At 53.1% G+C, this 23689-nt stretch overlaps 10 protein-coding genes across 10 annotated transcripts; 2 read left to right on the top strand and 8 right to left on the bottom strand.

Annotated features, from left to right (window-relative positions):
• Positions 1 to 334: 334 nt before the first annotated feature.
• AYO21_10012 (hypothetical protein) lies at positions 335 to 1021 on the top strand (the record flags this gene model as incomplete). Its single annotated transcript, XM_022659937.1, has 1 exon — positions 335 to 1021. One exon carries the CDS (start codon positions 335 to 337, stop codon positions 1019 to 1021), a length of 687 nt encoding a protein of 228 aa, XP_022507730.1.
• Positions 1022 to 2328: 1307 nt separating this feature from the next.
• Positions 2329 to 3573, bottom strand: AYO21_10011 (hypothetical protein; the record flags this gene model as incomplete). The annotated part of the gene is made up of 1 exon (XM_022659936.1): positions 2329 to 3573. The coding sequence occupies one exon, from the start codon at positions 3571 to 3573 to the stop codon at positions 2329 to 2331; it is 1245 nt and encodes a 414-aa protein (XP_022507729.1).
• Positions 3574 to 4191: 618 nt separating this feature from the next.
• AYO21_10010 (hypothetical protein) lies at positions 4192 to 4575 on the bottom strand (the record flags this gene model as incomplete). The annotated part of the gene is made up of 1 exon (XM_022659935.1): positions 4192 to 4575. The coding sequence occupies one exon, from the start codon at positions 4573 to 4575 to the stop codon at positions 4192 to 4194; it is 384 nt and encodes a 127-aa protein (XP_022507728.1).
• Positions 4576 to 5245: 670 nt separating this feature from the next.
• Positions 5246 to 8823, bottom strand: AYO21_10009 (hypothetical protein; the record flags this gene model as incomplete). Its single annotated transcript, XM_022659934.1, has 4 exons — positions 5246 to 7950; positions 8021 to 8391; positions 8461 to 8678; positions 8743 to 8823. 4 exons carry the CDS (start codon positions 8821 to 8823, stop codon positions 5246 to 5248), a joined length of 3375 nt encoding a protein of 1124 aa, XP_022507727.1.
• A 518-nt stretch (positions 8824 to 9341) lies between these two features.
• AYO21_10008 (hypothetical protein) lies at positions 9342 to 10175 on the bottom strand (the record flags this gene model as incomplete). Its single annotated transcript, XM_022659933.1, has 1 exon — positions 9342 to 10175. One exon carries the CDS (start codon positions 10173 to 10175, stop codon positions 9342 to 9344), a length of 834 nt encoding a protein of 277 aa, XP_022507726.1.
• A 409-nt stretch (positions 10176 to 10584) lies between these two features.
• AYO21_10007 (hypothetical protein) lies at positions 10585 to 12219 on the bottom strand (the record flags this gene model as incomplete). Its single annotated transcript, XM_022659932.1, has 1 exon — positions 10585 to 12219. One exon carries the CDS (start codon positions 12217 to 12219, stop codon positions 10585 to 10587), a length of 1635 nt encoding a protein of 544 aa, XP_022507725.1.
• Positions 12220 to 12812: 593 nt separating this feature from the next.
• Positions 12813 to 13977, bottom strand: AYO21_10006 (hypothetical protein; the record flags this gene model as incomplete). Its single annotated transcript, XM_022659931.1, has 2 exons — positions 12813 to 13667; positions 13732 to 13977. 2 exons carry the CDS (start codon positions 13975 to 13977, stop codon positions 12813 to 12815), a joined length of 1101 nt encoding a protein of 366 aa, XP_022507724.1.
• A 370-nt stretch (positions 13978 to 14347) lies between these two features.
• Positions 14348 to 15903, bottom strand: AYO21_10005 (hypothetical protein; the record flags this gene model as incomplete). Its single annotated transcript, XM_022659930.1, has 4 exons — positions 14348 to 14619; positions 14680 to 14894; positions 14951 to 15360; positions 15436 to 15903. The coding sequence occupies 4 exons, from the start codon at positions 15901 to 15903 to the stop codon at positions 14348 to 14350; spliced, it is 1365 nt and encodes a 454-aa protein (XP_022507723.1).
• A 490-nt stretch (positions 15904 to 16393) lies between these two features.
• Positions 16394 to 17516, bottom strand: AYO21_10004 (hypothetical protein; the record flags this gene model as incomplete). Its single annotated transcript, XM_022659929.1, has 2 exons — positions 16394 to 16717; positions 16776 to 17516. The coding sequence occupies 2 exons, from the start codon at positions 17514 to 17516 to the stop codon at positions 16394 to 16396; spliced, it is 1065 nt and encodes a 354-aa protein (XP_022507722.1).
• Positions 17517 to 19082: 1566 nt separating this feature from the next.
• On the top strand, positions 19083 to 20507 carry AYO21_10003 (hypothetical protein; the record flags this gene model as incomplete). Its single annotated transcript, XM_022659928.1, has 1 exon — positions 19083 to 20507. The coding sequence occupies one exon, from the start codon at positions 19083 to 19085 to the stop codon at positions 20505 to 20507; it is 1425 nt and encodes a 474-aa protein (XP_022507721.1).
• Positions 20508 to 23689: the final 3182 nt, after the last annotated feature.

Here is a 23689-nt window from a genome sequence, read left to right as displayed (position 1 = left end):
AACACGCCGAGCCGCAGCCTTGTCTCGGCGCGTTTGTATCAGGACAGGCTCTGAGTTTGACACTTTTGTTCCATATGTGCATGTGCAGCAAGTGAACAGTGCATTGAAGTTCAACTAGTGGCTAAATTTTCTAAGCTGACCGCGGAACTTCCTTTGTTTGTATATTCTCTACCCTTGTTTCGTCGTCTGCACCTGGCCACAAGGTCGATTGGGAGCTACGACGGTCGCGAAAATGGTGCATGTCCTGAAGCGCATGCGCGGTCTTCAACCTGTGAGTCCTTTCTCTGTCCTGTAGAAGATTTACTGATGGTGTTCTAGAAAGTGAGTATTCGAGATGTCCGACGGACCGAATGTGTGCTCATTTCCGCAGCTTTTCAAAGTCCGCCATGGCGAAGGCGCAGCTATCCTGCCTCCTCCACCTTCTCCCCAATTGACGCGGTTAAGCCTGCAATATGACCGAAAGCAGTGGAACAAGAGCACGAGACCTGCGAGAATATTTCAGAAAGATCACCTACCACGATTGAAATACCACAACCCCGGTTTACCGATCAGAGTAGAACAGGGACCCCGGCGACTACAATTGACGTTTGAGAGTGCCGACCAGCAGGCGCTGAGAGAGCTGGAAAAGACGTCTTTAGAAACAAGCAACGACGGCGAGTATCGAGAAACGTGGACCGAAATAGAGGCCAAGTCGCAAGCTTCCGACCAGACAACCTCCAGCGCATCACCATCTTCGTCATCGAACCCTACTCCGACGTCGACATTCACCAGAACTGTGGAACTGCGTTTAGGGCCACACCAACCAGGGAGCATATGGAAATGGTTCCAGAACACCACAAGATGCGAGGACTACCCTGAGAACCCTGAGGAAACCGAGCAAATGGAAAGACTAAAGGAATTCTTTGCACGGGCAGAAGAGGACCGGCAGCGGGTCAAAGCTGGCATGGACGCGATCAGGAAACAAAAGGAGGACTTGAAAAGAGCACGGGAGGCTGCCGAGAGAATGGCCAACGAGGCATAATCCCTGTACATCATCAAATCATCTCAAAAGCATGTACATTACTGACACTCTGTACACCATTCTGTTGGTCAGGAATTGGTTCGATGGAGGCAACTACGGTTTTCTCCTGGGTGACCCCAAAATCTATGCATCTTCTTGACCACACATGCGCTCTTGGCTATTGCTCTCTTTACAATTGCGCTTTGGCGGTCCAGCAGGGTATTGGACCTTACTCACTGGTTGAGGGTATCAAACAGCTGTGTGACGGGTGACGGTGCTTCGTGAAGTAGGAATGATTTGATACCCTCTTGTTTGCGGATGTCGTTCTGTGAGTCAGGCCCCATGCTTTATCCCTGTCACCTGGGTCTCCCGTGCGGCTACTTAAGCAGGGATTAATTTGATCTTCGTCTGGGCCACTATTTTATTGAACAGATCTATTATCTGCGTGATTCAGTATGGAGCAAAAGAACGGGAATATGCCCCAAAGATTTGTCGGACGAGGCAGGTCGCTGCAGCGATTCTAATCTTGAAGCAGCATCTGACCCTCCTCAACCGCAAGACAGAGAATCTGCCTCCTCACAAACAGAGTCCGTTTCGATTCACGAGCAGGAAGATACTGGGTACGGTTTAGAGCAACAGTCTTCCGATACCATTCCGGCAGAATCTGGATCTGGATCTGGATATGGATATGGGTCTCGCGTTGAAGCAGCCTCTGATTCCCCACCCCCCCGCGCCGCAGGGTGCAGACAAGAAAGAATCAACGGACCAAAACACGACGAATTCGGCGAGACCAAACGGAGACACCAGGTCCACAGAACCCTTGATCTGATAAGCATGATCTGCTTGGGCGATCTGGAACCAGCAGTTGCCACGTTGCGCCTCTCGTACTACCATGCCCTTAACAGGATCGACTGTACCGACGCGAGTACCCTTCTTTCCCATCCAGGTGATCCCGACTTTGGAGGCTTTGACAGCGTCCACACCTCGACCGAAGGGTATCAGGACTGGGTGTTTCCTCTAAGACACGACAATCTCAGAGCGGGTTCAGTGAGACGTTGGCGTGGCCATCAGGCTGTGCTGCGGGCTAGGTAGGCAGCTCTGAGCAGGCAGGCTTGATTGCACGGCACATCGCGTGTATCATATGCCTATTACGTATATGCGGTATACGTGGTATTGAATTTTCCCGAGTCGATCGATAGTTTGAATTTGTATTGTTTGTTATCATATCAATATCAATGTCATCTCTGGTTTCTCACTGCTGCAGCTCCAAATGACCTAGTTGCACTGCTGCGCTGTAATTACTGTGTCTGTGTCTGTGTCATATAATGTCATACAACACCCAACTCCTCCCCGGCCCTCAGCCCGCCCTGAACGATCTTGCGGAACAGATCCTCATCGTCGCCCTCGCCCTCGCCCTGCTGCTCTCGTTCGCGATTCCCACCCCCTCCCCGTCCATCTTCACCGTCGGCAGCGCCGCCACCGTTTGGCCCAATCCAACCAACCCACCCACCAAACACGGCGCTCTTGCCCACGATGCCCATATCGACGCCCCAGCTCCACAGGCGCACGTCCACCATGTCCGCGCCCGTCATGTGCAGGTGCAGGTGCCGCGGGTCCACGGTCCGGTCGTACCCGACCCACAGGACGTCGACGCCGGGCACGCCGCGGTGCCGGATCACGCTGGACTCCTTGGCCGAGGGGCCGCAGCGGCCGTATGCGTTGGGCTGCCCGACGTCCGGGGCGCCCCGTGGGTCTGGATATCCTCTCCGCGATGGTGGCTGTCGCGATGGTTCGACGCGTCGGATGCCCCGCCAGCCGATTTCGACGGCCGTCACGGGGCGGTGGAGCGGCGGTCGTGTTCGCTGGTCGTGGTCGTGGCCGTGGCCGTGTCGCGGCGGCGGTTGTCTTGGTTGTGGTCTTGGTGTCGGTGGTGACAATTGCGTCACGTCGTGCATGTGGTCGTGGTGCAGCACGTGGCGGGTGAAGCCCTGCCACTCGAGCACTTTCCAGCTCAGTTCCGAGAACCTCGCCCCGGGTGTGTACAGGACGTTGGAGAGGGTCATGACGCTGACGTCGAATTCGATCCGGCGCTTTGGGCCCGGGAGGATGGGAAGCACCACCGTGCCTCTTCGCCGCCGCCTGTTCTGCGGATCTTGTTGGCGTTGACTACCTCGCGATGCTTCTTCCCGGGTCACCGGCCGCGGTAGCCGGAAGAGATTCAGATCCGCGCATTTGTGCGTCTCCGAGGTCAGATTGAGGATCCACGGCGTAAACTTCATGCTCTGTTTATGCTGGGCCGATCCGCGCGGCGGTTCGGGGAACCTCGTCGGTAAAGGGTCCGGTGTTGGCGGATACGGGTACGATTCCGGCAGGGGTATGTCTCGCGCGGTTTGGCGGGTGGGTTGTCGCGGGATCGTCACGCCTGGAGGACGTCGTGGAGGGAGTGGGGAGAGAATACCATCACCGCTATCGTAGCCGTCGTCCTCGTCCCCATAGTAGACGCCGCCGCCGCCGCCGTAGACCCAGCCCGTGGGCGAAAGCGGGATCAAATCCCGACCACCCAGACGAGGCATGGTTGGGTGGTCGGTATGTATGGTCGATTATACCTGTGTGTGACGGTAATTTGGATCTGGAGATGTAGCAAAGCGCGATGATGGAGGTTTGTAAGTAAATAGTCCGGAGGGGCGATTTCGGCATGAATATGATACCAAGAAAGCATAGAATGGATGGACAAATGGACAACATTGACAAAAGAGAGAAGATGGGGAAACATGGGCAAAGCATGTCAAAGACGACGATTCGAGAATCTGATCACTCAGGCCCATTCGATTGTGAAATGTTTGCTCTGTCAAGAGAGTGATGATCGAACGTGCAATAGATAATGGACAACGGTGCAGTGCCGTAGCACCGTAGTGCTGGCATTGCTCATCTAATAGTGGCCTGGCACCGTCTGTAACTTCTTCATTGCTCATTTACCCACTTGTACTCATGTCCACGGCGAACGGCGAGTAGGTGATAAGTGAGGTTGACAAATAGAGCATGATTGTCGTTACCACTGCTAGGAACCATCAGCAGAGTTCACTTGTGTGATTATGTCCAACTCACCTACAAGCCATCAATATGTTCGTTAATCCTGAGATTCACTGATGGTAGACTCTCCGACAGATACCTCCCCAGAAAAACACACCCAACTAACGCTTCGCAGCTTCGTCGTACTCGTCAACAACAAGCAACGCCTTGCCCGGGTCATCGGCATGCTCGATCGCCGTGCCGTAGATGCCAATCTTGACGGTCCGATTCAGCACCAACTTGGGATAATCGCGCTGCAGGGCCTTCAGGTTGATGATGTTCCGCGGCTTGTCGGTCTTGTAGTACAACACGTTTTGGAGGCGGATCGCCGTGAGTTTCTCGCATCTCGCTATGGGGATCACCACGTCTCCCTTGCCCAGCACCACAAATTCCTTGCTCTGGTCGGCTGTGGGGTCCTTGTTGAGGTTGAAGAAGAGACTCCGGTCGTGACAGTAGTGGTGTGGGCTGTCGTTCCAGACCATCCATCTTTCTTGGGTTGGAGGCATTGTGGATCGATAGTGGTGACTTTCAAGGGTCAACACTGGGAAGTGCTCTTTAGAATAAAGAGATGTACAGGTTGGTCTTGGAGGTCGTTCTGGCTCGTGTTGGATCGGGTTGAACGGTCTAGTAGAAACGGATGCTCCGGATGGATGAATCTGGGGGAAGGTCCGGAGTGTTCGTTGGGCAGATTGATATATGGACATGCAGTGAAGAGATAGATCTGGTGCTTCATTGTCCCTCAAAATGGTGAGTTGTGACAATGAAAATCCGGACGGATTGGCAAACAAAGCCTGACTTTAAAACTGTTGCAGGTGGTTGCGTTTGGCCAGTTGTGAACCACACCATGTCTCTTTTGTCTTGGGACTGTAGTCAACGCTCGTGCGGTTGACACCAGCACAACCTTGTAGCACCGAGAATAACAGTACCTGTTTAGCGTCAACAGAGAGGAGTGGACAGCCACATGAACCAGTTTTGGTTTGGCCGTCACGAATAGTCTCGATTGTGTAGTGATTGAGCTCATCTCCTTTTAATTCAGGATGGAGCATCGTATGGGAGATCCGCCATCATCGTCCTGCTGCCTCATCATGTCTGAAATTCAGCCTTCACCTGCGGCCCCAAAAGCAGAGCCAGATTACACCTTGCACCATCACTTGTAAAGAAGCAGACAAGCAAACTTCACAACTCGTCAGCCATCATTAGCAGCTCTTTGCCTAGTCTTTGCAGATAAGCTTTCGCCACGTCCTTGGGAATGTTTGTTAGCATGAGGTCTGAGCCGACGACAGACTTTGTGGGAGCAGTTTGCCCGTTCTGCCGTGGAGTGGAATGGCAAACATTGGACGTAAACCTTTTCACAACACTCTCAAGGTCTCGTCGTCCCTCTTTGTAGGCTACCAAGTCATTGTGGGAGTCGTGAGAAGAGCTGGCACAAAACAGATGAGGTGGTAAGTTGCGGAACGAGAGATTGACTGTGACGTCGACCCAGTCATCCTGCATACGTGGCGTCTCTTTGCAATCCGACACACACTCACTGCCCGAGACGCAGCCGTTTCTACTGAGGTGGGATGACTTCTCGCTCGGGGTGCTCGGGGTGCTCGGCGATGAGGCACCATTGCCCAGACGGTCTTTGTCATTGCTACTGTCGACAAATGTCACACTGGCCACAGGCCAGAAAGGTGGGATGAACAAGGCATCCCCCGGCTTCAGTATAGCGATGTGGGGACTTGTGCCTGACGGTGCATAGAAGATGTGTTCTTGTAACGGTGTCTTATCACAGAAGATATCCAGATTGCTCGTGTTTGCTCCAGGTGGGAATTCGAGTTTGCTTTGGTCGCCGGGCGGGAAAAGGAGCAGTTTTCGGGCGCCGTGGACCTGAAACACGATATTTCCTGTCGCATTGTACTGGAGCTTGGTAGAGATCTTCTTTGATATCACCAATCGGACCGAGTGCAGAAGAGAGCTGACGCTGCTTAGCTGCGTGGGAATCTGGAACTCCTCGTCAATATCTGACTGGACTTTTGTTGGACAAACCGGATTGCTGCCTTTGAGTTTGGCGCCTGGACAGCGAATGTCAAAGGTCGTTGATGCCATGCCCAGCGCGTCCAAGAGCTCGACTAGTGACATATGTGCATGTGTCGGATTTCCCAGTGCAGAGCTCATTTCCTCGCTCATGCTGTTCTGGAGGAGTGCTGCTTTGAGAAAGTCGACTGACTGCAACCCACACGCACCCAGTTCGAGTCCGCTCATGTGCAGAGGTCGAGACACACGCACTGCAGCATGGAAGTCTTCAGGACCGGTCAGCACGGCCGGGGCAATTAGAACGCCCTCGGGTCGCCTGTCCACTGCCGTGAAGCTCGAGTCGGAGTTCGCTGGAGGATATCTGGAAGCCTTGCTGGGAACAATAACCCAGTCAGCGGCAAGTCCGGCTTCTTTCTCGTAGAGCACCCAAATTCCTTTGTTGAAGTACTCGCCATAGTTGAAACAGTCGGCGCCTCCACCCAGGATAACGTACATTCCTGTCCGCGTTCGAAGTGTGGAATGGCCAACGAGGAAGGGTCGTGGACAGTCCTGCGAGCACATTGCCTCCACGGCCGACACCCGGAAGCTCGGTTCCTTGCTCTCATCGTGCCATGTCGAAAACGACCCGTCCAGAGACAAGATCTCGTACGTTTTGGGTATGCATCCCAATCGGCCGATACCGCCAATGATGAGTAGATAGTCTTGTACAAAACCGTAAGATGCACCAAATCGCGCAAAGTGTTGGTATGACCCAATGCTGGTGTCCAATCCGTGTGAAGGGCGAAACCTCAGTGCTTGCACGGTATTATCGCGGATCACGAGGCGCCAGCGCCAGATGCCCTGGCAAATGACCCCGTCTTGCCTCATGCCTCCAAATAAGAGGCCATGATTGAAGCCCAGACAGATGAAATTCGGCCCAAACCTGGGTTTGGGCTCCTTTCCGAACAAGCGCAGTTCACGCCAGCCCTTGTTTGGCTCCCATAATAGCACGTCGGTGGCCACTTTGGTCGGGTTGACCTTGCCTCCGAAGCAGATGGCGCCAAAAACGTTGTCGGGCAAGGTCACAGGTGCTAGTCGGTGTCGATACCGGCCTTCAGGCAGATCGTGGATACGATACCAGGTGTTGCCTTTCTGTAACCAACAGTCTTTTAGAGGTTGAGTTGGCGAGAGCCGTCCACCGACCAGAATGTTGTCTCCATTATTCAGGGCAGTTATGACATGACAGCATCGAGCACCGACTTCGGGGGGCAGAACTATGGGAGTCTCGTCATTAAGATGACGTGGCCGGCAGACGGCGCTTGTAGAAAGGCATGACTTTGACCCAGCACCACCAAAAATGGCGACAGCGTCTTGATCAGGGATCGGATATGCTGATCCGTGGTGGCGCTGGCAGAGCTCGCCTGGGTCGTTATAATAGCGGTAAGCAAAATGCTCAGAGTCGGGGTTGCAAGGCGATGATGTCCTCGCCGAGATGTCAGATGCTTCGCTGGAGACTGAATTGGCACGAGACTTGATGAGCTTTCCTGGAAGGACGGGATGACCACCGTTTTGTGCAATCACCAGGCAATAGTGGCTCGCCCAGAGAGCAAATTCTTCCCAGTCGTCGAAAGGCTCAACATGGTCCAGCTCCATGCGTTGCGACGGAGAAAGAAAACGAGGATCGGCCCAGAACTCCCACAGCGACTGGTAATCGATCTGCGTGAAGCTTGCGTTGCTAAAGCGCTGTATCTGAGAGCGATCATCTGGGTATTGGAAGATGGATTTCAAGGGCGTGCCCAGGCCAGTATAGTGGTCAGTCATTTTCCTGGTAAACGGGTTGTCTGGCTGATCTGGGCTACAAGGCTCCAAGAGGCAGAAGGTGACATCTAATGGTAATGAGCAGTCAGGGAAACCGGTGTGCCAGTCGTCTGCAGAAACTTCGGAGCACGAACTCACCCTTTGATAGTCTTGCGCACCACGAGATGAGTGTGTCGGCAGCACTTACGGGCATGAATGAGGTGGAATCTTCGGCGATACAAAGGACGGAACACTCCTCCAGGTTGATAACTGACTTGAGCAGTCTTTCCAGCCTCTGAAGATTGCGCATGTCGCAGCCGATGGCGGCATATTCTTCACTGTCGACCAGCACGCAAGGGTCGCTGCCTAAAGAGGATGGGGCGGAGAAATGTAGCAAATCTCTCAACTCCGGTGTGCTCATGATAATGTCTCTTTTGGTCTCCATCACCAGGTCATAGTCGACGTCGATGAATTTGGCCCCGGAACAAAGCCGGGCCTCCTGGGACAACCATCGGAAGGGTAAAGAGTCACTGAACGAGTTGGCGCAGTCCTCTCAAATCTTGCGAAACGGAGCCACGGGAAAAGGAATCTCGACTCACTATCCAGCGCCGAAGTTGATGACGACCTTGTTCTGGTCCGAGGGTCTCTCGAGGAATTGCTGAATCACCCATTTGATTGCGCGCATCCGAAGCCAGTAGCCACGATGGACGGCTGCGGACGCCCGTTTGACCTTTTTGGCGAAGAACTTGTGGAAATGCGGCTTGGATAAATACAGGCGCTCGGTGCTGGCTTTGAATGCTGTGGTTGCATTGTTGGTCTTTGCGCTTTTAGTCAGTGTTTGGATGTCCTTGTCAACCGGCGGGGAATCCTGGTCAACGTACGGCCATGATCAGCCCGGCATTCCTTTCATATGGCAGTACATCCTCGTCAATACCGCCGCTATTATTTCCAGATGGTCGCATTGTTCGAGGCACAGGCCAACAGCGCCATAGACAACCCGATTGGCGCACTCGGGTTCAATTCCGCAGAGTTGATCGGAAAGGAAGCGGGAAAGCCTCAACCCCACCACATGAAATATGTAAGGGAGTGATTTCTCACTGTCAGAGGAAGTAAAATAGCAACAGCCTTGAGTGAGGTTGGTTTGTGCCGTTGGTGTCGTGGTTGGGATTGAAGACGAAGGACTGAAGACGATGAGGACAATCATGACTAACGATCCTCGCCACTCGATAAGCTTTTTACGCGCCATTTGGACGGACGCCGAGACTCATACGAATTGCTATCACAGCACCAGGTTACAAACAAATACAATCAATTTGGTGGAAAGAATGGTGTCTCAAGGTCGATCCAGCCCTTCGAGTGGAATATTCAGTGCGGATACAATCTGACCAAAGCATCAGCCACCCACTATGCTACCTATACAGATCGTATCTGTTCAGGCCCTGCCACATTAATGACCTTGAGAAACAATTCCCCAACATGTTTACTTCGTATCCCTGCTTGCTGGTGGTAATGCCCGATAGGACAGACTCCCCCAGTGCTTACGTGCAGCGTCCCTTGGCTTCGCTGACACACTGCCTCGCGTTGGTCGAGAGGAATTGTTCGCGGGTTTGTGGCTTGCCTTGCTGACCACATCCAACAAGGGCTTCATCGGTTTGTTCTCTACTGGCATAGTCACCCTGGTAGCTGGGCCTAGCAGCGACCCGGCCGGTTTCTCCATATCCCGTGCGGCTGCCCTCATGATAGCGGCTTGCAGTTCTGCAGGAGGCGGTCTCTCTTCGGCTCGCGGAGATTCTTTCGCGATTGCATTCTGCAGAGACTGAGGAACCCCCAGATTCTGCGCTCCTCGAACATATGGCCCGACCACAACGCGCATTTCTGGGTCTGGGAGGGACGGAGTCCTGAGGCCGAAGACCAGTAAGTTTCCGTTGCGCCGTATGATCCAGTGGTCATAAGTATCGATCTCCAGTGTGCATCCGCTGTCTAACAATTTGGGTAGACTGAGAAAGAGTCTGTCGTACGCCACCGGCACCCGAGGAAACCGAGGGCCATACACGACGTCGTCCAGAACTAGCCGCACATCACCTGCCAAATCCAACTCGACCCGTCCTTGACCGTGTTCGTTGCCGAGATGGGGGGCGAATTCCCGGACGCCTGGACATTGTTGGAAAGACTTATAGAAGCCCATGCTGTTGGAGAAATGTTCCTCTAGATAGGCTGCGATGATATGTTGGCAGTGAAATGTACCAGCGGGGATTTCGCCATTGTTGACCAAGTAACTATAGGATGAGTTGATGGTGCGCCCTTCAAGATTCATGGTTGAGTACAGTATGGTAACTGAGTCGAGAATATGAGGGCAGGAAAACAGTCAAGCTAAGCAGAAGGCCAGATGGAAAACTTATATCTCGTCCACGAGCCCGCATGTCACGGCCCAATGTCCGTCGTTGTGGAACTCGGGGAGTGATAATATTTCTCTTGTGAGGCTGTGAGATCCATTTCCAGCCCGAGTCTCAAGCAAGATCTTTATCATCCCTGATCTCACCGACCTTTCACTTCAGGCGGCGATCTTGGGCTGCAGTCACCACATCCCTTGCCTCGTCCTCCATCAAGAAGATTGGCAAGAAGTAGTGACAGCAGCAGCTCAAGTCACCTCTCTTGCGTTTGATGGGTAGAGCATGGTCTAAGACCTTTGTGTAATGACGATGTCGTCCACTGGGTCGATGTGGCTACCCAGAGAACAATGCGCATCCCGATGCAATCGCGTTGGCAGCAATTTGCTTGCAGACTGCGAGGCCATCTATGATGTCCTCGGCCCAGTTGTCAGAGAGGTTCAAGAGAACAATATCACTTGCCGGCAACATCAAGCCAGATCGTCGTTCAAACTCTTGGGTGAGAGCACGTTTGGCCGTTTCCAAGGGAAATGCGACTAGCGAGCGTCCAATATGCCCTAAGCCGCTTTCTGAGAAGTATGGCAATGACCGAAGAAGAAGCTTCGTCGAATCGACCAGTTCCGAGCGTAGCAGTCCGATCTTTTCGTTCATTTTGCAGGACTGGGCGTCATGTGTGTCCGGGCTGTCCACGGCAAACTCGATATTTGTCAGGGATTCTTGGATCAGAGTGACATGCTCGATCACAGAGAGATACGTGTCGAGAGTGTGTATTTTGAACGAAAGATAGTAGGTCCAGGCCACCACTACTTCAAGATTGGGAAATGTGAGATCGCCATCCCCAGAAATGTACGCTGCTGTCTCGGCAACTGAGCGGGCATCATTGGCAAGGAAGTCTTCAGACCAAGTGTGGAATTCATTCGTAGTGTCAAAGAGTGTCTTTAGAAATTCGTGTAGCCGATCAAGTTCTCGTTCTCCCGGTCCAGTCCTGCTTTTCAGGTTATCGACATAAACCATGATCGGAGGGATATTGCCGGTGAGATCAACCAGTCTACTGAACGAGCTGATATGGCAATTCCCAAAGTCTGAGCTGTTGGAGTGACTAGCTTCCCTGCCCAGTGTTGTTCCGGTAAGCACTGATTGTTGGCGGTTGATGAGGCAAAACACAATTTCGAACAGTCGGTATTCCTCCAACAGATCGAACATCTCTTCCGGCATCGATTTCGACGCCAGAAAGTGATGGACTAGCAAGCAGCCTAGGCCACGCACATGACGGGAGATGGTGTGCAGCGACCCGCTGGCGCTTAATTCGAACATAGCAGCTGCATGGCATGATAGCATCAATGCCGGGTAGTCGTTGGAGCGGTGCCTGTAGTCGTCCATCAAAAGTCCCAGCTGCCGACTGACTCCTGGGAGAGTCGTCTGATAAATGCGTTGCGCAACTTGCTGGATGTCCTCCCGCTGGTGCTCCCCTGCAAGCAGAGCGAGCCCCAGCGCTCGAAGCATACCAGTCAGGAGAGGATTCTCGTTGATGGTAGCTAATTCATAGCCTCTCACCACCCAAGGGGCGCATGGTGTCGTCAACCGCTGTTCGGAAGGTCCTGAACATCGTAGTGTCACACGTTCTGGCAATAGGCGTGATCGGAACAAGGCCAGGAGGCCAAGAGTGTATTGTTTCTCAGGACTCGGGGGAATCGATAGACTGCCCTCCGATGTTGGATGCCCGTCACAGCGTGGTACTGCCGGTTTCGATACTTGCTTCTGATCGTCAGAGTCTCTTGTCTTCTTGGATTGCCATTTCGTCTCCTGAACCCATCGGAGCTTTGGAGGTTGGTACGGAGCATTAAGTGCTTCGAGCTTCTTCTTCAACTTCTGGCGCTCTCTGTGTGCTTGAACATTCAACCTGACTTTTTCCCGTCGGATGGCCAGCTTCTCGTCCTCGGTACGCTGGGACGGTGGTCTTCCTCTACCCATTTGTCTCGGAGTATGGCTGGGCGCAATCTAAAACGCTGTAATGGTCTTGTCGAGCTTCTCATCAGCAGAGCTCTCCCATCTCTTATGCTTTTGGCGCCTGCTAGCTCATCTGACACGTTTGATCAGTCATCATCATATAAATATGGGGCCGACCGACGAGATCTACGTGTCGCAATTCATGGTATTGTGTCCAGAGACGGTAGTAGGAACCCTTGGCACAAATCAGCGCTTGTCGTCGACAGGGATGATAGAGTTGGGTGGTGCTTACGATTGGACGCCGGAGACGTATACATACCCTACATGTCGGGCCTCACGACGCTGACTGCGACCTGATTATCCAACTGTTGATGATTCGAGGCTTTCGGCCACATAGTCGAACTCGCGGAGGTTAGATTCGTGAAGACAAAATGATGGAGAATAGAGAAAGTCGTGAAAGCGAATTGAGGTTATTGTTGGTGCGCAGGTGCCAATGTGACCTAGCTCACCCACGCATTGGTGCCACGCTGCAACCACCAGCTTATGGATATGACCTATCCCTGTCGTGGTGAGCACGGATATTGACATTGCATTTATTTCTTCCAACCCCAAGTCCGCTATGAGTCCTTCAACCGTGCTAGTGTGGCCTTCCCGGCCCTTGAATCATTGGCTCTGCCGAGCTGGGCGGTGATCCATTGCCCAATTTCTGCCATCTTGACCATATCGACACCAGTCTCACAGCCCAGGCTGTGCAGCAGGTGCAGCAAGTCCTCGGTCGCAACGTTGCCCGTGGCGCCCTTGCTGTAGGGGCAGCCACCCAGTCCTCCGACAGAGCTGTCGAATATCCTGACACCATGTTCCAGACCAACAACTGTGTTCACCAGCGCCATGCCATACGTGTCATGGAAATGAAGAGCGAGATCTTCGTCCAGGATACCAGCTTCCTTCAACGTCTGAAGCAGTTTTCGCGTCCGAGGTGCTGTGCCCATTCCAGTCGTGTCAGCAACGGAAACTTCATCGCAGCCCATTTCCAACAGGGTAGCGGTAATTTCCGCGACTTTGTGAGGGTTCACATCTGGCCCTTCATACGGACATCCTAGTGCCACAGACACGTAACCGCGCACGCGGATGTTATGCTGCTTTGCAAGCTCGAGTATAGGCTTGGATCGCTCCAAGCTCTCTGCAATGCTGCAGTTTGTGTTTTTCTGTGAGAATGTCTCTGTTGCTGCAGCAAATAATGATATCTCTGTCGAATTCCCCGACTGGACTTTTTGACCTTGTGTTTGTTCCGGCCCGGGGGATGGCGGCGGGGTGGGATGGCCTGTGGGATTTTGACCGCCTTTGGCTTGGAATAACTTGAGCAGGTTCTCGAGTCCGCGAATGTTAGGCACGAGATAGTTGTATGCGATGCCGTGGGGCGCAGCAGGTGGTTGAGTCAGTACAGACTCAAGGATTTCTGCCGTTGATGCCATCTATTGGACACCATGTCAGTCATTCTCTCCCTGTACGGACTCTCTGTTACTGTGGGCCACCCACCTGCGGAACCCATTTCGCAGGCACAAAAGAGCCTGCCTCCATATGCGTGACGCCTGTCTGCGCCAGTCGCCGAATAAGCTCGAGCTTTGTCTCCAAGGGTATGGTACTTTTTTCGTTCTGCAAGCCGTCTCGGGGTCCAACTTCGACTATTCTGACGTGGTCGGCAAGGCATTGTCTTGTCGTGCTGAAGCAGCGGAACAAGGGCCTGGGACGAGCTCGCGGCAGGGCAGAAATGAATCTCTTCATCGCTACGGTTGGCACAAAAGGGTAGGGGAATGTTCAATGTCCTTTGGTCGGAGAAAATCTGCAGACAGCGTATTACCCACGTGCAGGAGGTTACCAGGCAGCCAGGGTGCCAGGTACAGTTTGATGAAGCAAATGGCGAGAGAGGCCAAGTTGCGGAGTGGCGCTTGTGGAGAAATTGTATCCTGCAGCCTCCCTTGCCTCTGTGCCTCTCCTCATGGCCAAATCCAAGTAATGGCAAAGTGCGGGGAAGCCTTGCCGAGGCGCGAGGCTGAGTAAGACCGATATCGGAACTATATAGTATTTGAGTCGGGATTCTCTCCATAGATCTATGAGTACCACTGGTATACAGGTGAATGAACCATAGGTACACTCAAGCTTTCAGCTTGAACTGGCCTTTTTCGGATGCATCCAGCGCCCGCACAGCAATCACGCAAACACTCGACAGCATCAATAGTCCAAAATCGTACCAAATGAGTGTGATGAATGCGTGCGGATGTTGGCCATCTGCAACCAAAGCTCCACCTACAGGTGAGCCCCAGAACGCGCCTAGCCCGCGGATGAAGTAGATGAAACCGTTGACTGATGCATATGCTTGGGCACCAAACACTTCAATCACCGTCGTGGGGAACAAGGAGTTATACCCTATGTTATCTCGTTAGCAACTCCCATACTTTCCCGCCAGTGAGCTGGGTGAGACGTTACCTCCAGCGAACAGACCATAGGTCACCACAAACGTTATCCAAAGGGCCATATCATTACCATAGGCACTAGAGAGCCAGAAAGCCACAACGGTGATGGCACTCCCGAGAACGCTAAGAACCAAGGTGTTTTGTCTGCCTGCAACATCTGCGAGAAAGCCCATTGCTATCCGACTGACTGTATTGACGGCATTATTGATAGCAAGAAGCGCAGCGCCACTGTCACCAATAGTTCATGAGCCTTTGTCGTCAATGTGACACTTCCGGATACTTACAAGGCAGCCGTGTAACCCAACCTCGTACTAAACTCGGGGAGAAACGTCAACGGAACAAGATTCCCGGCGGCTTGAGCCATCGCTGCGGTCGCCTGTAGAATGAAGATGGGCCTTTTCGCCAGCCTGACATCCACCAATGTCGGTCGTTTGGAGAGACTCCGTGAGGGTGGCGTTCCTAGCACAATAGGTATGCACAGGGCAAAATTGACCACGCCAAAGATGCGTAAAGTCCAGGCGGCACCCATCCTTGCTAGGAGGGCACGAGCCGCCGGTGCATAGACGAGGCCACCCACACCGGCTCCCGACAAGATAAACCCCATGGCGGAGCCGCGATGGGCGTCAAAGTACTCTGGGGCCACCGCAAGGATGGGGAAGTACATCAAAGAAGTGCCGATACCGTATATCAAGCCCTGTGTAATAAGGAGCTGCCATACCTAACCAAGACTGTGAGCATGCATGGAGGGTTGCTGCGAGGGGGAGCTGACCTTGTTACAGAAACTTGCAAGCACGTAGCCGGTTCCTATAAAGGCTGCCCCAGCACCAGTAAGCCACCTAGGATCCTTGGATCTCGCCATGAGCGGGTTGACCACGATACTCCCGCCCCAGGTCAACCCAGCGGCCAGAGTGCCCACAAAAGCCAGCATTGCTTTGCTTGATACTTCGCTTGGCGGCAGAAACGGATCTTTGGGACTGCTCCCGTCGGAAAGATAATAGTTGAGAAAGACGCCGTAAGCTTGGTTGAGGCCGATGGTGATGAATACATCGAAGAAAGCACAGAAAAGAATAACCGTCTGGCGTTTCCGAGAAACTGGTCGCATGGCGGGTTGAGCATTGGCCGGGACGACCATGCTTTCATGGCCAGACTCATCGTCCACTGCGCGCAACTGAATAGACCCCGGCGATTCGAGCACGCCTGGTGCAGCGGTCGGGCTAGAAGTGATTCTGGCAGCCATATCGTATCGGCGAGCTGCAATGTCGCCAGTAAGCAGCTCAAGCAAGAGTGGGAGAGGGAAACAGAGAAGCTTGCGGGAGAGAAGATGCGGAGAAGGAAGGGCGCAGTTTAAAATTATGTACGAAGTTGCATATCCGATGACAGCCTCGCCGATGTCACCATAATATGATGGGGAAAGTCGGAGGCTGAAAGTGGAAATCCCCATGGCTACTCCAACCTATGACTTCATTGCGAACTTCGTATTCCGATGTCAGATAATAACTTTTTCTGTCTGCCTCATGGTATTTCTCTGTGTTGTGGAGGCTTTCGTTGAGCATACCTATCGTATGCCCCAAGTCTCAATTTTATGGATCACTCTATGCTTGAATGCAGCCCTATCTATTGCCGGCCTGCATCATCAAGTCCTCTCTTTGGCATCGTATCCCTTGTTGTTTGCAACCACCTCTAATCAATTGCCACAATCCACAAGATGACGCTTCTGTCATGCGTCTTCAGACTTTTTCCACGCTCTCTTTCTCTCCTTCCTCGCTCTGGGCCTTCTGACGGGCTTCATTGTTCTTGGGAAGAACCATTGCTTTTGCATCCTTAACAATATTGTCCCATCTGGCTTTCAATCGACCGCAGGACACCACCTCTCCGTAATCTTCTTGGTAGATTCTCTGGACAGTCTCCCACAAGAGAGGGTCGATCTCTTTCATTGCTTTGGCCCTGGCGTTGATCAAATTGTCCTCCTTTCTCTTTGCCTCCCTCTTTCGTTCGGAAATGATCTGGTATTTCAAGTCGTCAGGGTATTGTTCGAGCCAGTTCACGGGGAACTAGGTAGCGTGTTAGCATGGGAAAGACCATGGAAGTGAGCAGAGCAGGTGGACAAACATCGAGTTCTCCACTGACAGCAAATTGCTCCTTCAGCCTGCAAAATCGAACCAGCATATTGCTCCGGCCAATTGTTTCTCCGGTCACCCGCTCCCACTCCTTTTCGATATCCTTGTGCGCCACACGGTTGAGCTTCCACGTCCAGAGCATCTTGTCCCATTCGCCCGCATCAGCAAGTGTTTCAGGAAGCGGTCGACCCGGATTCTTCTTAGGGCCTATGAACTGGGGAGGGTTGTTGTAGCGATCGATCACGCCTTGAATGTATTCTTCAAAATCACCATCTGAATTGCGCCTCTTTCTCCTTGATTTGCCGCTTTCTTCTGCACTGCCCACTCTCGTCTCCGTAGCCACCTCGTTTTGCTCCTTTCCTTTTGGTGCAGCTTCGATCCCGAACGGATCTGACATGACGTTGTGGTCGTCGGCGTGGACAGTCGGTTGCTCAGCATTAGCCATGCCGAAGGACATTTTCTTGTTAGATGCCCGATGTGGTCGACCAGAAGCGCGGGTACGCTCAACAGCAGCCTCAATAAGAGTGGAGAGCTCTGGAGGCGGACTGTTTTCTTCGGTGCGAATTCGAGGTGGAGGGGCTGATGGCATCAAGCTCAAGGTGTAGGGCGAAGAGTTGGCGTCGAGCGCACTTTCTCTGGATTTCTTTGAAGATGAAATTGGTGAAGCCTGGTTGTAAGGAGGGTTGCCGGGAATATCGTTGTTTACAGTCTTTGGTCTTTTGCTACTTGGCATCGCTCTTACAGAAGATTGAAGGCTGCGCATAAAGCGATTTGGAAGAGGCGGACCCCCTGGTGGAGGTAACCCCGTCATGACGGCCCCCGGTCTGTTGATCGGGAGCGAAGCCGGAAGAAAAGTGTCGCGCAGGTGGGAAACAGAAGTGAAGTTCCGAATGAGTAGTAGAGACAAGAAAAGACAAGTCGCGAGGGCAGCACAATCCTCATTAACAACACGTAGTCGAAGTGACAGAGCACGGAAAGCCTTGATAGGCGGATAACGATCCAAACAATAATCACTTACCTTTGCAGCGTCACAAAACCCATTCACATCAGTCTGGCATGGTGGACGCCATTGCCTGAAAGGAGGACGCCAATTCGATATGGCATGCAGTCCTTCTGTCTGGTATGTCGCCATGCTGATAGCATTTATTGAACCCTTCTGTGTCTCTAAGCAAATACTTACCTGCTCCTTTGACCTGCCTCGTAAAAGGCCAAGTACAAAAGTTATAAGACAAAGCTGGATATCGTGCCGGGCGTGATTCCATCCCTTGTGGAAGTCGTAATGTCCGCACCAAAAAGGGTATCTAGTAAGCACAGGAGTAGACTTGTATCCATCTCCTTCGTTTGCAAGCACTGGATCTTTGGAGAACTACGAGGGTGTAGCAGCCTGTATGCTCCAACCTTGACGTCCAAAAATCCCATTGTCCCATGGTCTCGCAAGGCTGGCCTCCTTACTCTCACACAATATGCATTCTGGCCTGAGGTGTGTGGCCTTTTCCACTGATTCCTTATTCAACGAAGGCGCTAGCTGGAGCTCCGCCTCTCCAAGCCCCTTCCTCTGTGACGCCGTGTATTCCTTGACAGGCTAAAGGTCTGGGGTCAAACGCCGGTTGTGGGTAAGAAGGACGTTGGTCTAGTGGAAAGGCTCACAAGACCTGGAACTTTGGTTCGGTGGTAATCGAAGATAGTGTAGCAACAGTGGCCTGCGCAGTTGTGGTCGCAGCTCGTCTTATCCGCAGTCGGCCTATACCAAGACCCCAAAAGCAGCGTTGTCAATCTGTCCAATCAGCGTAGTGGGGCACTGCTGGCTGTTTTGGCCAGTCGCATTGCAACCTCAGACTTCTCCTGCCGCAGGCTTCGCCAATTGCCTTCTCCTAGTCAAAGTTGCTTCGCCCAGTGGTTGATCAAGTACGCCTTGCTTCTGCCAGGCGGATATTCAGCCTCAGTGTTCTGAGAAGTCTCCTGGTGACAGATAATGCCGGATCTGCTCCTCTCCCGACTCTTAATTCACTTCGACTTCTTCTCAGTACTCTAGACAACAATTTTCAAGAGGCCTGCGCCGCTCCCCCAGATTGGGATCAAAAAGGGAGGAAATTGCGTCTGCACAGCCACATCCTAATGGCAATCGTCCCTTCTTATGCGCTATTCACCAGAAGGCGGTGACTATTTCCTCGATCTGACTTTACGAAGGAGTCATCATCGCGTGGCCCTGTCAGCAGACCAGCTCGCACCCGATCATGACATTAATCGTAAGATCGGGAGGCGACAGAGAGGATCTTCATCTTTCGAGACCTGTGCGACAATGCAGATGACGGCCGAAACCCAGCCGACGTGCTCTCTACAAGAGACCATTCGAGCCGGGAATTTTTACTGCTTGGACGAAACCACATTCCTCCACCAAATTAGAGACGCTTTCTCTCCAGAACTTGAACGACTGAAATGTGTTAGAGCTGTCGAGGGTACTGAGGAGCAACGTGCGACGGCAAATGGAAAAGCCGATGCGCTGAGCCCTTCGCAAATTCTCTACGGTATCAACTATGACGAGGTCAACCGAACGCTCGTTGGTCTTCTTGCCCTTCGATGGGTTCACAACCGTGACTACGAACGCTTTACGCAACCCCAGATCCCCGAGTCGCGTTTGACAGAGGAATCATTCCACTGGCTGTACGACCTCTTTGAGAGAGGTATCGAGGATTCAGATGATCTTTTTGCCCTGGTGGTTTCGATGATAATCAATGATTTGGGAAAAGATCCCAACCTGGAAGAAGATTACTATTTCAAGACCCGCCATCGCTTAGAGGACCATAACCATGATACCGTACTATTGGCGGCAGCCAAGGTTGGGATGGTTCCAGCTTTGCACTATCTCACGGCGGGGAAAAGACAGGAAGTAATGCTAGGTCTCGAACTCGGATCGGAGCTGAATGCAGGCCAACTGGCCCAAGCCGAAAGCGTGCCTGTCAACCTAGAAGGGCTGATGGCCATGCGGGGCCATGAACACGCATTTGAGCTCAAGTTCATGGAGCAAATCCTCGACGTCGCCGGCGCTCTGGGTCATCTTGACTCTAGTGGCTCCAAGAGCTTCATCGAGCCTGTCTTTCAAGCCTTCAAGACTGTGCATGAGGTGTCTCTCGATATTATTGCGGGCAGATCCAACCCTCGACAAGGGTATGACAAAGTCCTCACCAAACGTGGGAACTTGCTGTACATCAAGGGATTTCGCAGACTCAGTGTTAGCGATCAAGAAGATCGGGCACTGCTCCGCCTGTTGACCATGGGCCGGACTACAGACAAAGAGCAAGCCGAGCTATTTTCCAAAGCATTCAACGCCCTAGATGAGGGAAACAAGAAACAGCTCGTTGCGGGTCTCAATGTCGACGGCAATGTCAACGAGACGGCCGTTCTGCCATACTATATGCCCGCAATTATATCTACTACATTAGAAAACACGAAAGACTCGGACGAGGAAGCTAAGCGGCGAGCACTCACATCACTTATGAGGTACCTGGCCAAAGTCTTGGGCAGCCCGGGAAAGGATCTGAACGGTCTCCCTGAGTTTGCAGTGTTTGACGGCGAAGTCCCCGGAATCATCATTGAGAGAAACATGTCAAAGGCGCAAGATGTCATTAATAGCCCAGAGTTTAAGGATAATCCGGACCTTCTGGATGCATTGGACATACCGGCCGGGCAGATTCTGCAACGTAGAAGAACGAGTCAGTCTTGGTGAATGGTAACCAGCAGTCAACGATGAATTCGCTCCCATTGACAGAACAGCTCTGTCACTACCAGTCAAAGGTGCAATCAAAATGGACAGCAAATGATGGGGTGTCCATTGAGATTACCTGGCCAAGCTACGCGAGGCTGACTTTTCGGGAGTGACATCAACTGGAGCATGGCCCAAGGTATCAAGGTGCGGCACTGGGCGAAGTTACCGACTATCCCACCTTTGCTATTGGGACGTTTACAGGAGTCTTGCCTGTATCAGACGATCATACGTTATCCACAGAATGTTTGTCCTGTTGCGATTCCACTCCTTTGCGCAAAAGGCTTATGGGACATGTATGCGAGTACAAAACGCAGCATTCCCTCAAAGGCATCTAGGCGTCACTTGCTTCACATTCCAATACTACCGATCGCATTCCTATTTCTTCAGTCATCCCGACATTCCAGAGGAGACGGCAGGACTAAAGACACCTAGCACTGACAGGCCTTCAGAGTTTGCTTCAGAGAGAGTTCTCCACAATATAAGCAGTACTTCCCTCGCGGCTTTCATCCTCAACTCTTGCGACAACCATCATTTCCTGAGCTGCAACATGGGGCCCTTAGCCAGACGCACCTTGATGTTGTTCCATCAGATCAGGACTCGGATCCGCGACCTCGTCGTGCCTGTTCGTCCGAACGCTCATAAGAGCGCATCATGGGCCTTGTCTCCTGGTCGATGCAATGTCTCAGCTTGATATTGGTCCTGAAGGCGATCGGAATACCTTTGCTTCCTTTCCTGACCCTCATAAGCATCAATCTGCTCTGGTAATCGGAATCTCAGCTAAGGGATCAGTGCTGTCTAGCGAACAAGAGAGATGCATCGAATTTGAGATTAGCACTCTACGTACACAGCAACCAGATGGTCTTTACTTGATCTCACTAACGCTGCTGTTTTGGGCTTCCGGGGTGATCATCATAGGGTTGTCATTCCTCGTTGGTGTATGCAATGTTTTTGCGCATTTGGCATCCACTACCTTCGCCGACGACAATGACATGAATGGCGGTGGAGCAGAATCAGGGAGCAGGAGGTCGGATGTTTCCACCACCAAAGTCACAGCGGCATGACGACGACGACAGAAAGAGCAGAGGAGTGGAAAACGACAAAACAGGAATGACTCGATATTGCCAACCGTCAATCATCAGTCCCCTACAGACAGCAGACAGCAGACAGCAACGAAGCCCACTGCGAGGGGCGTCTAGCAGGACAAATACACAGGTACTGTTGAAAGGGCGGGACACCGAAGACGAGGAATCATGTCGTCAACTATCAAAATAGTCTTGCGGACATATCATACTAGCCAGAACAATACATAAACCTTGATAAGAAGGTGCTTCTGTTCATCTATTTGTATAGAAATTGTATCTACACTTACTGAACTGACCGTCGTGATTGGACGGAATGTGCGGAGAAAGCAGATTGTCGTTGACGACCTCAAGGAACATCAAATCCCCAAATGACCATTTCTTTCGTCCCCTTTTGCCTTCGCTTTCTTCGCTGGTTTTGTGGATTTCGTCTTGTCGTCCTGAACTCTTCCCATCAGCCAAGATGAGCAGGTCCAGCTCCCAGATCTGGACCTGTGCGCGCTGTCTCCGGGCCCAGAGGCTGCGGGGTCGCCCTGTCGATGGTACCAGCAGCAACAACAGCGGCAGCAGCCTGATCCCTCGCCGCGGACCACGCCGCCACGCTTTCAGCACCACGGTGTCCCGACCCCACGATGAGTCTGCAGGCCCCAAGCCCGAGAGCCCGCGCTCTACGATAAGCCCGGACGGCCAGGATGGCGAAGAACACCAAGGAGCCATGTCCCGCCGACTGGCCGAGATGGCGGAGGAGACGATGGACACGGGCAGCAAGAGTGATCGCAAGTTGATGCAAGAGGCCGGGTTCTCAGAAGAGTTGAAGAAGCAGCTGGAAGAGCGGATTGCACAGACGAGTGGTGCGGCGCAGAATCAACAGGCCGCGAGCCAAATCAACATGCCTGTACGAACAGAAACCCCCTCTCCTACCTCCTTTTCTCCTCTGGTTCTCGTGCGATGTGGCGAATGGCAATAAGACGGGGGGAGCAGAAGCAGCGGAATCAGCAGCAGCAAAAGAAGAACAAGAAGAACAAGAACGTGGACTAACAGCTATAATGTACATGACAGAATGCCGCAGGAAAAGGCACGCGCGATATCGCAGGCGCAGAACCCTGGCGAGGCTCAGAGACCGTTCACGACTCGGTACTCCGCATGCTCGACGACGGCCACAAGAAATTGCGGTCTCCCCCGCGGACGCCCTCTCTCGCTCCCAAAGTCAACCTGCGGCCGACGCCCAAGAAGAACATCTCGGCGGCCGACCGACTGGCCAGTGCGCGGGACAAGACGTCCATCTACGCCATCAGCCAGCAAAGCGACATGACGGAGCAAGAGCGCGAGAAGTGGCGCAAGGAGCTGAAGGACCGGTTCTCGCCGGGGGCGCGACCGATGCCGACGAGCATCACGGGGCTGACGAGCCTGGCGAACGAGCGGATCGAGGACGCCATCGCGCGGGGCCAGTTCAAGAACATCAGCCGCGGCAAGGGCATCAACGTGGAGCGCGACTACAACGCCAACTCGCCCTTCCTCGACACGACCGAGTACTTTATGAACAAGATCATCCAGAAGCAGGAGATTGTGCCGCCCTGGATCGAGAAGCAGCAGGAGCTGGTCAAGGCCGTGGCCACCTTCCGGAGTCGCCTGCGCAGCGACTGGCGCAGGCACGCCGCCCGCTCCATCTCCAGCCGCGGCGGCACCGTCGACGACCAGGTGCGCCGCGCCAAGGGGTATGCGCTGGCGGAGGAGAGGGTGAATCCTCGCCCGGCCAGGAGGGTCGAGAACATCAGCAGCATCGCCAGCGACGGGAGCTTGACGACCGTGAGTGTCGAAGAGCGGCTCGCCGCGGGAGTGCCTGTCGAGGCTGCAGAAGGAGAGCAGGTTGAGATCAGAGTCACCGAGCAGCCCGCCGAGAACGCCCCCATTGCGGGTTCATCGATGGAATCGCCGGCAGCAGCAGCAGCAGTAGAAGCAGCAGTTGATACAGACACGATCACTACTGTATCCGAAACGCAGGCGCCCACACCATCACCATCACCGCCCTCTCCCCCCCTCCCCCTCCCCCTCCTCGACCATGTC

This window comes from Fonsecaea monophora (assembly GCF_001642475.1).
Source record: "Fonsecaea monophora strain CBS 269.37 chromosome Unknown Scaff108, whole genome shotgun sequence".
NCBI lineage: Eukaryota > Fungi > Ascomycota > Eurotiomycetes > Chaetothyriales > Herpotrichiellaceae > Fonsecaea > Fonsecaea monophora.
This window is presented reverse-complemented; position numbering and strand designations above follow the sequence as displayed.